The 12,500-nt window shown below is 42.9% G+C and overlaps 3 protein-coding genes across 15 annotated transcripts in view; 2 read left to right on the forward strand and 1 right to left on the reverse strand.

Moving 5' to 3' along the window:
* The window catches only part of LOC125956856 (septin-7), a 19,036-nt gene extending 12,156 nt beyond the window's left edge, over window positions 1–6,880 (forward strand). For all 7 annotated transcript variants that reach the window (XM_049689098.1, XM_049689094.1, XM_049689091.1 and 4 more), the window contains one exon: window positions 3,791–6,880. In XM_049689098.1, coding sequence (XP_049545055.1) covers window positions 3,791–3,839 — 49 coding nt within the window. In that variant the 3' untranslated portion in view covers window positions 3,840–6,880. The remainder of the gene's footprint in view (window positions 1–3,790) is intronic.
* A 104-nt stretch (window positions 6,881–6,984) lies between these two features.
* Window positions 6,985–11,196, reverse strand: LOC125956867 (uncharacterized). 6 transcript variants are annotated; one of them, XM_049689127.1, is made up of 9 exons: window positions 11,021–11,196; window positions 9,960–10,893; window positions 9,773–9,887; window positions 9,602–9,698; window positions 8,824–9,541; window positions 8,665–8,766; window positions 8,475–8,594; window positions 8,322–8,404; window positions 6,985–8,249 (listed from the first exon to the last, which is right to left on the reverse strand). In XM_049689127.1, exons 2-9 carry the CDS (start codon window positions 10,025–10,027, stop codon window positions 8,128–8,130), a joined length of 1,425 nt encoding a protein of 474 aa, XP_049545084.1. In that variant the 5' UTR covers window positions 10,028–10,893; window positions 11,021–11,196; the 3' UTR covers window positions 6,985–8,127. The 6 variants fall into 6 exon arrangements, with proteins under 6 accessions (XP_049545084.1, XP_049545083.1, XP_049545087.1 ...); XM_049689126.1 differs by having other exon boundaries at window positions 9,960–10,396; window positions 10,459–11,196; XM_049689130.1 differs by lacking the exon at window positions 9,960–10,893.
* A 127-nt stretch (window positions 11,197–11,323) lies between these two features.
* The window catches only part of LOC125956877 (glycerol-3-phosphate dehydrogenase [NAD(+)], cytoplasmic), a 6,598-nt gene continuing 5,421 nt past the window's right edge, over window positions 11,324–12,500 (forward strand). The window contains exons 1-3 of one of the 2 annotated variants that reach the window (XM_049689141.1): window positions 11,324–11,407; window positions 11,674–11,823; window positions 12,324–12,500. The exon at window positions 12,324–12,500 is cut by the window's right edge and continues 1 nt beyond it. In XM_049689141.1, coding sequence (XP_049545098.1) covers window positions 11,780–11,823; window positions 12,324–12,500 — 221 coding nt within the window. In that variant the 5' untranslated portion in view covers window positions 11,324–11,407; window positions 11,674–11,779. Of the gene's footprint in view, window positions 11,408–11,656; window positions 11,824–12,323 lie in introns of those variants that run through there. The other variant, XM_049689142.1, reaches the window with a different exon arrangement.

Consider the following 12,500-nt stretch of genomic DNA (forward strand, 5'->3'; position numbering starts at 1 on the left):
CATTCGATTGCTTTTGGTTTTTTGATGAAGCCACTGTGCTACTGTGGTCCTGCCTGTCTGTTATTGGTGTACATTTTGTTTTTTGAAATTAATGTACAGTGTTACACACTTGTTCTCGTCACAAAAGTGAGGCATCAGGCCTGCTGCCATCTGTAACGATAGCTTGCATAAATATCCATTCGCTCCGGTCATTGTTACAGTTTTGCCTGTTAAGGATGTGTTCGCTACATATTTTTCTTTTCGATTCTCTGGAATGAAGCTCTTTGTTGTGCTCTGCTAGCTGTCGTCTGTGGATTACTAGTTCTTTTACTTCATTTCCATTTTCTCCGTTTCGGTTTTTGCTAGATTTAACTTTGCAATGCCCTGTTGGTGCTCAAACTGTTGCTCTTCAAATTGTGAAAGAGGACATCCAACGACAAACCAAATCATATCGTTATCATGATGGCTAAGATGAACGTTTTTAATGCTTTGTTTTTATCAGTTTGTTTTCCTCCTTTGATTTGAATGCTTGCGCAAACAGCCTTTCCTTAGTTTTAGTTGAGTGTCGTTTCGTTTCGTTGTTACACGTTATTAAGCAATTGTACCCTTCATTTTCGTGTGTGAATTGTTCTACAACAACAGAAAACCAAGCTGCGAAAACGGAAATTTATTTGGTTGTTTTCTTCTTCTTCTATTCCTTTTTTCCTCTTGATTACTACCGAAACCCCTTCTCATCAAAACGAATCAACAAAACCACACACAACATGTAATACCAAATCGAAAACTTACCAACAAAACTCCCGCGCAACCGTTGGGGTAAAAATACGCAACAAAACACAAAACCAAACGCATGGTCTCGATAATCGACGGGTATCGAATCAAACACCTGCACCAATGTTGCAACTAACATTGTGCTTCTGTTTGAACGAGCGTCTGGCTTAAACCACGCACACACTCTATCTCCCTATTTATTGATTGATTCCATGCACAGGAAAAGAAATTTTTGTGTGAGTAACCTAGCGACGGGATGTTCTTTAATATTTTGCATTTTTTCACCATCCACCTGATGTTTTCACGCGAAGAAGGGATGTTTTTACATTGTTGTTCCCTCTTACGCATAACGATTACCACTCTGTTGACACACTGCACTAGATGAACATGTACGTGGAAGCAATTGTACAAAGCCCGGGGGTTCAGTATTTGTACAGAAGTGGGACCACCCTTCCGACCTCGGGGAATTTGTGCGTAGTATCTATTAACACATTTTTATCATAAACACTGTTCTATCGATACTAATCACAGACGATTTTAACTGACAAACACACACAACTACAGATAGGAAATTTGAAATCTCACATTTTGAGTAACTCTCCCCAATCCATTTGAACAAATATTGCATGCGGAGCTCCTTTCTTTATTGCGATACCACTCAACAACTCCCCTGTAAATTCAATCCCCCCCTCAAACAGAACATGCCGCTTGTTTTGTTGTTATCTGCACAGACACACACACACTGGCAATTTCGTGCATTAGCATATTTGTTGCGTAAAATTGGCTTATTGTATAAAGCGCGTATGATAAGGAGAAGAGATGAAGTTGGTGAAAGTAAAGCATATGCGCACACTGTGTAGAGGCAGCATTAATAGCAGGTTGCGTTTCGCGATAGCGTACTCTCGTTGTGACACAATTCCCTTATGTAGCCCCATGAGTCTCTTGTGTAACAAATGTGTATGATTTGTGGAGCGAGCATACCCAAAACTGATGTACAAACCAATGTGCCCCCACCCTGAATGCTTTCCAGGACCGCGTCTCTTGCATCAAGAAGTTCCGATGAGTCGAAGGGCAGGCGCGTGTTCGGATCGTTGCTGCGGCGGCATACTAGCTTCGGAGCGCCCGACACCGTCCGTGCAGGCGTTGTGGGTGCTACCGGTTCTACTGCAACGCTCAATAGCGCTATAAACAATAACAACAGCCCCACGGTACCTACCGCCGGAGGCTGTGGTCGTACCACACCGCAAGAGCATAACGCGTCATAGAATGTGGTTTCCCTACTATCTTTCGGAACGCAAACGTATTCTGGAGCAAAAGCTCTGAACTAACCACCAACCACATCACCACCATACAATGCCATGTCTTCATTGCGCGGAATTCATTCCTCAACAATATATACTCACCAAACCACGCCGCAACCACTAGTGTACTAAACTCACTACTTTCACTAAATGGCACCCACCTTTTTACGCTGTGTAATAACTACTTCATTCTCTATTATGTTCGTCTTTCATGGGTGGTACACGCCAATTGAATATTATGGATAGACAGCGACCAAAAACAAATGTTTGGAACACAGAAAGCGAAGAGCTTATAGTTCAGCTACACTAAATTGGAATCATTTAACCACTCTTGATCTATCGAGAACTAGTTATTTGAGAGCATTAAGGTTAGCATCCTCGAATAGACTTATAAACAGCACCTGAAACCAGTAGAGAGTACTAGAGACTTCAAATTCAAATCCAATCGTAAGATGCGATGAGAAAGATTAGTTTAAAATTCGCTCGGTCGAAAAAAGAATACTCAATACCTAGGATTATGCTTTGGATATGACAATGCTACATCGCTTAATACTCTTCCTTCTTTACGCTTCCCTATAACATTCAGTGTATCTCTTTTTGCGTTTTTGCGCTCATTTGCTGTAGACGCAGGGACTAGAGTAGACCTGTCGGAGGTTTTATGCTGACTCTATATTCACTTGTAGTTTGTATAGGAGGATCTGTGTCCTACGTCTTTTAGTGCAGGCCAACATATTAAATAATAATGAATAACGCAAATTCAATGACAAACAAATGAAACTATATCAACCAAAATGCTTAACGGAAAAGGGCGGATAAGAAACATATAAGCTCTTGACGAAAATCACGAAGAAACCAAATAAACGATACAAACAGATGCATAATGGTACTGTAAATCTGACAAAAAAAAATTACAAAATTGACGCGACGTCGTCGTCTTTTACTTCTATTTAATCATCCTATCACCCTCCTCCTGTTCCTGCTCGGTATTGATCTGTTGATAATTTTGCACACTTTCTGCTCTCATCTCTGTTTACTCTTGGGATCTCATTCTCTCTCTCTGTGTATGTTTGTGGAACTGTTAACCACCGGTGTTCACGGGTACTCTGAGGTATTAATCATTTCAAACATGAACTTAACTTACTCACTAAACCATATCAACCCAGCGCCCTACGCCCCACCTACCTACCTATACCTACCAATCTAACACAAGCCCGTGGGCATTGCATTCCGTTGCTGTGCATGTTTATCGAGAACTTAGAGTTTGTTTCAGCCTACCACCGTGATGATGATCTCCCATTATTCCCGCATGTATACCATTCGTTATTTTTGTGCAAATTCTTCGATTCTACTTGAAGCGCTCGCTTCAACAATGTTTCTCACAAGAATGTATATTTGGTATTAGATATTTGGTTCGATCCTTTGATCCTTTGCTCTTCTTTCCGAAATATGCATTCAATCTCCCTGTTTTGTGCGGCCTTTCATTGTTCATTTCCTTATTTTTTTCTCTCTCTGTTCTGCAGTAGTAAGTGGCCCTAGTGGTCGTGTATGCTTTTACGCGAGCGCGCTTCTCTTTTGTAAGACTCTTGTTCGTTTTTTAAATCATTTATCACCTCGTTCCTCGTTAGCTCTAGATTATGGGATTACTATACCAGTATACTGTATGAAATAACTGTTGAATGCTCTTTTCTTCCTCTTATTCTCCCCGCCCTCCTCACTCTCCGCCCTCCTGATACTTTCAGAACTGTGGACGGCAAAGATAAAGGTAAGAAAAAGAAAGGCCTTTTCTAGAGTTTTGGACACCGTTAGAGTGTGGTGTAAGACGAATGGCGCGGAAAGTGTGCGGTACACGCGGTGTTGTGGCCGCGCATTTGCTGAACAAGAGGGCATCGCAAAGGAAGGAGAAGGAGCTGCTCCAGGAGATACATTCGCACGGCGACACGAGTGCGGCAGCGGCAAATACACAGGATGGACTATACTAGCAGCTAGTAGTAGTGTGTGGTGGGAAGGAATTCGATTCGGAAGGAAGAGGGTGCAGTGCCTGTACACTGTAGCAGCAGTACCCACTACTACCGTCCGCACACTTTCACTGCCGTTACTCCTACCTGTCGCTGCACATCAAACGGATGCAATAGATGCAAAGAAAACATTCTACTTCAGCTATAGGGACTAGGATCCAATAGATTCTTCACTTCAGCGCCCAAACAGCAGCTGCCCACTTCATCCCATTTTATGCTGCTTTATTACAACACTACACCTAAGTACTACTCCCTTTCCCTTCACCTCTCTTCTCACTCTGTACTACACGTGATCCGATTCTGATCGAAAATCTATATTTTATGTATAACGCGCTTTAGATAAGAATACACACCCTGATAAAAGGCAAACGTTATGTTACAATCGTGTACAAGAGATGATCATAATCCTCTTGCATGTGTGTGTGTGTGTGCGTGTGTGTGTGTGTGTGTGTGTTTATATAAGATCACGACCAAGATGTACTGCTTTCCGTTTCCCCTAAGTGAAGAAAATATTTTTCTAAAGTTCTTGGTATCTCCTCCAGCTCCAAATTGAAAATCAAAAATTCATCTCTTTCTAAAGAAGGATACATTAATAGTAAGCTAGAATCTATATGAAGTAGCATCCGTGCTACAGTAGAGAGAAATGTCGGCAATCACGGGAAACTGAATTCGAAACTTATGGCCCACCGTCTTTGTTGTGACGAGTTCCCTTCCCCCCAAACTGCATCCTTTAGATAACTATGAAGAGAGCCGAGTGGGCACAATAGACAAACTAAACAGAGACCGAGGCAACGCGCACACACCCATCCATCATCCATTGTCTACGCGATATAAATGCCATATATTAGTGTTTAAAATGTATATTTATTGCATTACTTTGTAAGAGAGAAGGGCTTATATTTTATAGCGTAACTCGACGGAATTTTGTAAATCTTATCTCTTTGATTTTTATCGAAAACACGCGATAGCGCGCGCGCCCGATGGAGAGAGCGATAGCGCGAAAAGATACCGATTTATAAGCACGAGCAAAATTAATTATGGATCGTATTATGGCTTGTGTGGTTTATATTGACAATTTAACTCAGAAAGAGAGAGCAGCTAGTAGCGCATCAAGGGATTTACCGGCAAATTTGGTGAGCAGTGGAATTGATCTATTTTTTGTTGAGAGTAAGTCAATGAAGACGATCGATCGGAATCATCCAATCAGTCAACCGGAATCAACGCTCAACAACGGCAACAGACAAAAGAACACGTTCCTCATCTTGAATTGATAATTTCGAATAACGAATATAAAGATAAAAGAAACCACGCTTATTATAGCAAGATAGCAACATATAGCAAAGCAATTGATAAAACCCACACAAACGTATAACATCAATTCGAAATAGGTTGTACAAGACGAGGGTCGGATGTAGGGCCGTGAGAATGCACCCGTTTTGGAGCAACCGCAGCATCAGGAGTTAGGTAGGAACATGTAAGTAGGAATTTACATAGCAACAATTTTAAGACACCAGCCCCCTTCAAAAGATCCGACCGATCGGTACCAATGGCCGCGGTTTCTTTTTTAGACAATGGAACAAACTAACAACGAATGATAGAAAGACATCCAATCGAATGTTCTCTTTCCCTCTCAATTCGAAAGCAGCAATACGAGTACTCTTGAGGTTTTAGCAGGGGCCTGCACCCGAGAGCTTCATCGTGATGGGTTGCTGAAAGGCGTGCGAGGAGGGAAACGACGCGTTAACTTTGAAAGGAGTCGCGAATGCAAACCATCGTCAAATGATATTTTCTATTCGTAGGAAAGTATGTTTTTCATTTCGACTCATCCGGATTGCACCCCGTGCGGAGGTAAAAGTAACAGAGCAGTGACAGACAGTAGTTTTCCAACATAACACACTTTAGCAGCACATAAAATTTATGCGTCCACGGCACTACGGTAGAGTTCCCTCCCCATCTCTTCTCCACCTCGGTCTTGGCATACAGCCCACGAGGAGGCAAATCCAATCAAAATAATATGTACAAAAAATAGATGAACCTCGAAATAATAGAACATTGTTGAAACAAATGCGCCACAGCACCGGAGACCATGGAATTCAACAGATTTCCATTGACACTAGTAGTTAATGGCAGTAGTAGAAAACCTTAAAAAACCGCTAAACCTAAAAAAAGTCGATACAAGCACCTAGAGAAATTTGATAATATAAATCGAATCCATTTCAAAGTAAGAAAAAACATGCGACCAGATGACCGCGGTAATATTCATATAACTAGTGAGAATAAAGGCACTAATCTTTGGCCGGCTTTTAAACCTCTTGTCACGAAATCTAAGCTAGCAAAGGTCCCAGGTGTACTCTCTTATTAGACCTGTATTGCTCAAAAGGTGTTTAACACCCGTTGCGCGAGTATCGACAAGCTGTCAGGATATCCACCCTCTTAAGGTGTAACACAACATGGGGTGGTCGAATCCCGTTTGAATTTCCCGCCAAACATAGCGATTCCGATTAAAATCAAGATTCATGTAATGGTATGCTTCGCTCTCTATCGTCCTTTGAGTTTTTCTACGTAAATGCTGCTTTCTATTTTAGTCAGATACGGTAAGCGTGAACGTTAGCAGCAACAGCGCAACACGTAGCACGTGGTTATCATCACTACGGACCCACGTTGTAGGTGCTGCAACTACTGCTGATAGTGGAGAGTATAGCAAGTTCGTTGGAAAAGGGAGAGTCGCGGACGCGCACATATATTTTACGTGGTAAAGTGGATTTGAAAACAAAACACAAAATAACAAAACGGGGATTATATGCTTACAACCGATGTGTACGTGCTTGTGTGTTTTATTCGCGAAGATTATCCGAAAACTGTCCTGTCGGTGATTTCACTGTTCGATTCTAGATGGAGAACTCGCGCCGCTTGTGTTTGTTGTTCCTATATCCGTTTCCTTAAATGACGATAAACCAACCACGCCCTGGGCGGGTGGATTGAGGTGTATGCTTTAATTTTATCGCTAGCCACTCAGTCGCAAGCCATTGCTCACGGGCAAACGATATCCTGTCCGGGCACCAATCGACAAATGGCCGCATACGTCGTGATACCGGTGATAGTGCTCTCAATTATAGCCATTTGGCTGGCCGTGGTAAGTAACCGCTCCGCTTTCAAGTGAGATGTACCTGTACACAGTGAAGACGACAACGCAGTTTCGATATAAAGCTCCGTTCAAAGACCCAGTCCGTCTTTCGGAAGCCCTGTTTGACCGCATTAGATGTTTTGAAGTAAATCTCAGTTTGTATGTGCACTGCCTTTCGTTACCTTCGATATCTTATCGGACGATAAGCTGTGTGGCTACGTCGATGGATACCTGAACGGTGACGAATCTCAATCTGTCTATAAACAGCTTGATTCCTGCACGTGCTCGAAGATATGTTGATTCATCAAATTGTCATTCCTAAATTGCTGTTTGTTTAATATAATTTTACAGTGGTTGTACGACCGAAGGTTTAAAAATCGATTTAGTAACATCCAAGCGAATAGCACTGCAGGTATGTCGAAGGCATCTTGTGCAAGTCATATGAGGTTGATTTCATCGCTGCTTTCTTTATAGCGAACACAACCTGCCCAAATAGTCAGCAACCTGGAATAGTGTATACAATTCCAAATACCGGCGATGGTAGATCCCCGCATATTATTAGTGATGAACGCGAGCGTCCGCCTAATAACGGTTATACCAATCAAACCTTGATTGTCATCGGCGCAGCACCAAGAGCAGGAGGAGTAGTCCGACATGGTAGCTATAGGAAGATCAATGATTGTCTGCAAGATTGCCCATGAAATGATTCTTCTTTGCAGATCTTCCACCATCATATGAACAAGTAATCAATAGCAGGGAACCGGAAAATAACACAGTACCATCATAAATCTCTCGGCCTGTAGGAGTCTTCCCAGTTGATCGTTTGCTTTGTAAACATTTTAATTCAATAAAGGTTTCTTTACTTTTCCAATGATTACTTTTCCAACATCCACTGATATCTATTGGCCTTATATCTTATCAACAACTCTCAACCATTTCATCGGTTAAGGATCTCTTGCAGCAAAGGACCCTGACGTCCATAAGGGTCATCCGGTAGGAAGAAGCAGTCTTTCACCCAGGTGTAACCGATTACGCGGGTTGTAATGATTTGGCGCCATTCTATGGGGATTATTGAGAGGTGTATTTAAGATTATGGCATGTGGATCTACTAATACGCAATCTCTAGCTCACCTGGACTACAGTGGAGTAGATCACGAAAATTGTCGTTTGATATAATAGCTGCATCGAACTGCTCAGCTATCCGAAGGATCAATCTAAAGACGGGACACGTGTTTATGGCCATGCTGTTAAGCAAATATCCATTTGCCGCTAGAGTTTACTTACCGATCATCATAGGATGATGAACATTGTCCTGGAAGGGTCTTACTCGGCGCCAATACAACTAACCCTTGCTCGCAAAGCTTATTTAGTAAATCTTGGTCGGTGCTTTGGAATCTTTTCATTCTTTAAAATGTACAAATAGAATAGTTGATCATTGTATCGCTTCAAATTACTGGCACTTTATGCTACTTACTTGTACTGTGGTACGACTGCAGATACTTCATGGCCCAACTTTTTGAAATAATTTATACACAACTGCAGTCCTTTTACCGAAAATGCTTTTCCGTTTAAATGGCTAAAGAGAGGAATTATGTAGAAACAACTTGCTACACTTGATAGTTGGTATACGTACCTATAGGCAACATTGCATCCATCGATAATAATCATCCTTTTGCCAGGGGTCACCGGCTTTTCTTCTATAATTAAAGGTGTTGTTGTTGGTGGACTAGTTTTAATAGCTTTCGATTTCCAGGATGTAGCTGGGGCGGGCTTCGGTTTGGAATTGTTTTGGCCTGTAACGTTTCTTTTTCGAATATCATACCCCAAAGGTATTTTATTTACGGCTGGCTCTGGCACCACTGATTCCTCTGCAGAATCGTCACTTAGATCGATCACGGCAGTATAAACTGCATCTAGAGGTATTACGTTCTGCTTTGCGCTCATGGGCGCACCGGTCCCAAGCTCTTTGCCATTCGGCTCATCCGTATCACCTATTTGCGTGCTATCTAGGTCGATCACGCTAGTATTAACTGTTTTTTGAGATACCACATCCAACTCCACACTGCTTGACACTACCATCCCGGATTCACTGCACTTCGGCCCGTCTGTATCAGCTATGTGTGTGTTCTCTAACGTACTATCAAGTACAATGATCTCATCTTCAGCTAAATCCCGATACCTCGGTGAACCAATGACATACAACGGTATACCATTTTCGATTTTATCTCCTGCTCCAGGACGACGATCCTCGTAAAAGAGTAGTGGCTGATCACTGGTGTTTAACACGTTCTCTTCATCTGAATCATCTATTACAATAGGATGAACAACTGAGTCGTCTGTGCAGCTACTGGCTGAAATAAGAAATAAATTACAACAAAATACTCAACCGATCGGACAAACCACTCGTATACCTGCTGCCCCTCGTGGCGATTCATAATGTTTTTGAATGCTGGCCGGATTCATAAGCTTTGAGTTATTGTTCAACGATTTGTGTTTTGTGCGATGTAGCTAAAAATAAGGAATGTAATATGTACATATCCGAATTTTAAAGAATCTGCAATCATGCGGCAGCTTTTACTTACATTTTTGTTATTAGGAATATTCGCCTTGAATGGACAAGGCTGACGCTTTGCAGCTTTATGCCTAGTATCGATGCTAGTCCTTTTCAGAAGTTTATTCGTGTTCTTGCGTGCCATTCTGTGTAAGGTAATAAACTGTGAAGTTTGTGAATATCTTACAAATTGAACCCATGCGAAACCAGCAATTCACCGGAAAACACGTTGTTTTGATTCGAAGGCTGTGTGTATATTACGATGAAATACATGACTACTGCGCATGTTTCTCCAGAGGATAGCAGGAAAGGATGACAAAATCAATGACGTTAGTCATACTAACGAGGAGTCGAAGGTTAGCAAGAAGAACAGGATCTCAGAATCTCTCTGCCTCAGTTTCAGGATACAAAAGACGCTGCTGGATAGTGATTGATTGGCTGCTCATGGATTCATTGTGGGAAAACATCAGCACCGCTCTGGAATTGTCGCCAGATGTGTCGGAAAAGTGGTTGGCAAAGCTTCGTTCTCAGTACTCCGATACGAGCCGACGTTATCATACGGAATCGGAGCTGATTCGAAGGAAGATCCCCCATCTGACGGGTGCGAGTGTCTGCCTCCAGTTGGCAGCACTTTTCCAGTATTACCATTTTGATGCTGACAAAGACTGTATGAGTAAGAATTGTTCGGCAGTGGAAGAATTTTTCACGGATGCCAACCTGGACAACGTAAGCGAGAGGCCGTAGGCTTTGTCACACGCAACCGTGGTCATAAAAATCTGTTTGCCTTTCCAGAAATCACTCGAGAACAACGTGAAGCGGTTGTTGGGTGATATGCAATCGGATGCAGGCGATTTGCTGGAGGAAGATGTGCAATTCTTCCAAGACCTAGATTTGCTGGTACTGGGGTAGGTTGGACTCATGGATTCGTAGCTGGCATTAGCAGAACTAACCTACATTACCTTATCTCAACGCAGAACTCCTCCCGAAGAATATCAACAATATACACGGTTGTTGCGCGAAGAGTGTCCTGCTCAAGGCACGTGTTCCTATGATAAAACACGGCTTAAGGTAACCACGACTTTTGCATTTTCCTAAATATCGTCAGGTAACTGGACAGAGGCTTCTTCTTTGTCAACAGCTGTTACAGCAACTCTGCCGCATACCGTGCATTTATTCGACGAAGGAATTTAGCGAGCGGTTCGAGACCATCGCAAGGCGTAATATTGAGCAGGAAGTGAAGGATTTGCAAGCGAAGTAGCTTAACTCGAGCAACACTTACCTCTTCTGGAACAAACCAAGTATTACCTTCTCTAGCTGTGTTACTACGTGTTCGTGTGCAGTGTTCAAAAGCAACGGTGTTTTACGATATCTTTGATGGATGGATTGCCGATCTCTACATAGAATGAAGCTCAATAAACTATCGAAAAATGTATTTCACCAAATCGTTCACGTTTTATTTGTCGCCATCCAAAATCAAAACAAACTAGAAACTGGCGCAATGTCAAGCTCGTTTATCAGCGGTGCTTCGTTACTCACACGCCTTCGCCGCCGCTCACACACACCACGACGGGTTTTTTGTGTACGTACACGAGCTGCAGAGGCAGCAGTTGTGTAGTGCTGCAGAGGCAGTTGTATTATTTTTACTTCGGCGCCACACTCCTTGAAAGTAAGTTTGGATTTTGATTTTGTTAAATTATCCTGGTCCACCCGCGTCCGTTCGCTGTGTCCTGGTGCTTTGCCTGGATGTTCTAGCAGGGGATTTTTATTACGTTGTTCTGTGTCGGAGGACATTCGTGTGCGAAATTAAAACTCATTCCGCTGCACACGTGTTAGCGCCCAGCGAAATCGGATGCAACGAACCCGAACCGAACGGTAGTGTTTCGTATTTCGTGCCTCATTACATAAACCATCGTTTCTATTGTGTTGCCCCAGAATCCACAGTTCGCTGCTGTTCCGTCACAGAATCCGCCATCCATTCGCTGCGATACGTGCTGTTCCTCTGCTCTGCTGATCCTGCTATCAAGTGCGCTTCCGTATCATGGCTGATAAAGTTCGTGTTTGCATCGTCGGCTCCGGAAACTGGTAAGTATGATGGTGAAGGACTCCATCCGGAAATCCATTATATTTGGCCTTGAAAGCGAGGCTTACTGCGCTAGGATACAAGCGGGGAGTTATCCTTCTCCTGCACGAGCACTGGATAAAAACACGCACACGGGACACAGGAAGTAGTGCCTAGAGCCGCCAAGCGAATGCTCGTTGTGAAGGAAAACATCCTTGCGGGCACAAGAAAGGACCCACTCGTCCCCAAAGTCGAGCGTTACGTAAAGGAAGAGAACTGCGAATCCGCCGAATGAGCGAGGGTGTAAATGGGTGGTGTTTGTATTTTTCATCTTATCAAGGCTGTGAGAGATGGGAGGAGAAATTGTCCCCAAAACGCACTTGGCCGTTTTTATGAGGGCACATGCCGTGCGAAGGTTAACTAGAAATGGGAGCATGTTTTCGTTTCGAAACTGGGCTTTGTTTTTGTTTACATTTTCCGGGGAAATACACTTTTCTTTTAATTCTTGTATCGGTTTTTAAAGGGGATCGGCCATCGCCAAGATTGTCGGCGTGAATGCCAAACGGCTGCCGGAATTCGAGGATCGTGTCACGATGTACGTGTACGAGGAGATGATCGACGGCAAGAAGCTCACGGAGATCATCAACACAACGCACGAGAATGTCAAGTATCTGCCTGGACACAAGCTACCCGAAAATAT

Source organism: Anopheles darlingi, chromosome 3 (assembly GCF_943734745.1).
Source record: "Anopheles darlingi chromosome 3, idAnoDarlMG_H_01, whole genome shotgun sequence".
Taxonomy (NCBI): Eukaryota; Metazoa; Arthropoda; class Insecta; order Diptera; family Culicidae; genus Anopheles; species Anopheles darlingi.

What these genes read in the sequence shown, in the direction of transcription:
- LOC125956867 (XM_049689127.1), bottom strand. Translation starts at nt 10,027, where the DNA reads ATGCGCAGTAGTCATGTATTTCATCGTAATATACACACAGCCTTCGAA. An exon ending in ATATTCCTAATAACAAAAAT is followed by an intron (nt 9,699 to 9,772) that starts GTAAGTAAAAGC and finishes CCTTATTTTTAG; the next exon opens with CTACATCGCACAAAACACAA. An exon ending in GGATGCAATGTTGCCTATAG is followed by an intron (nt 8,767 to 8,823) that starts GTACGTATACCA and finishes TCCTCTCTTTAG; the next exon opens with CCATTTAAACGGAAAAGCAT.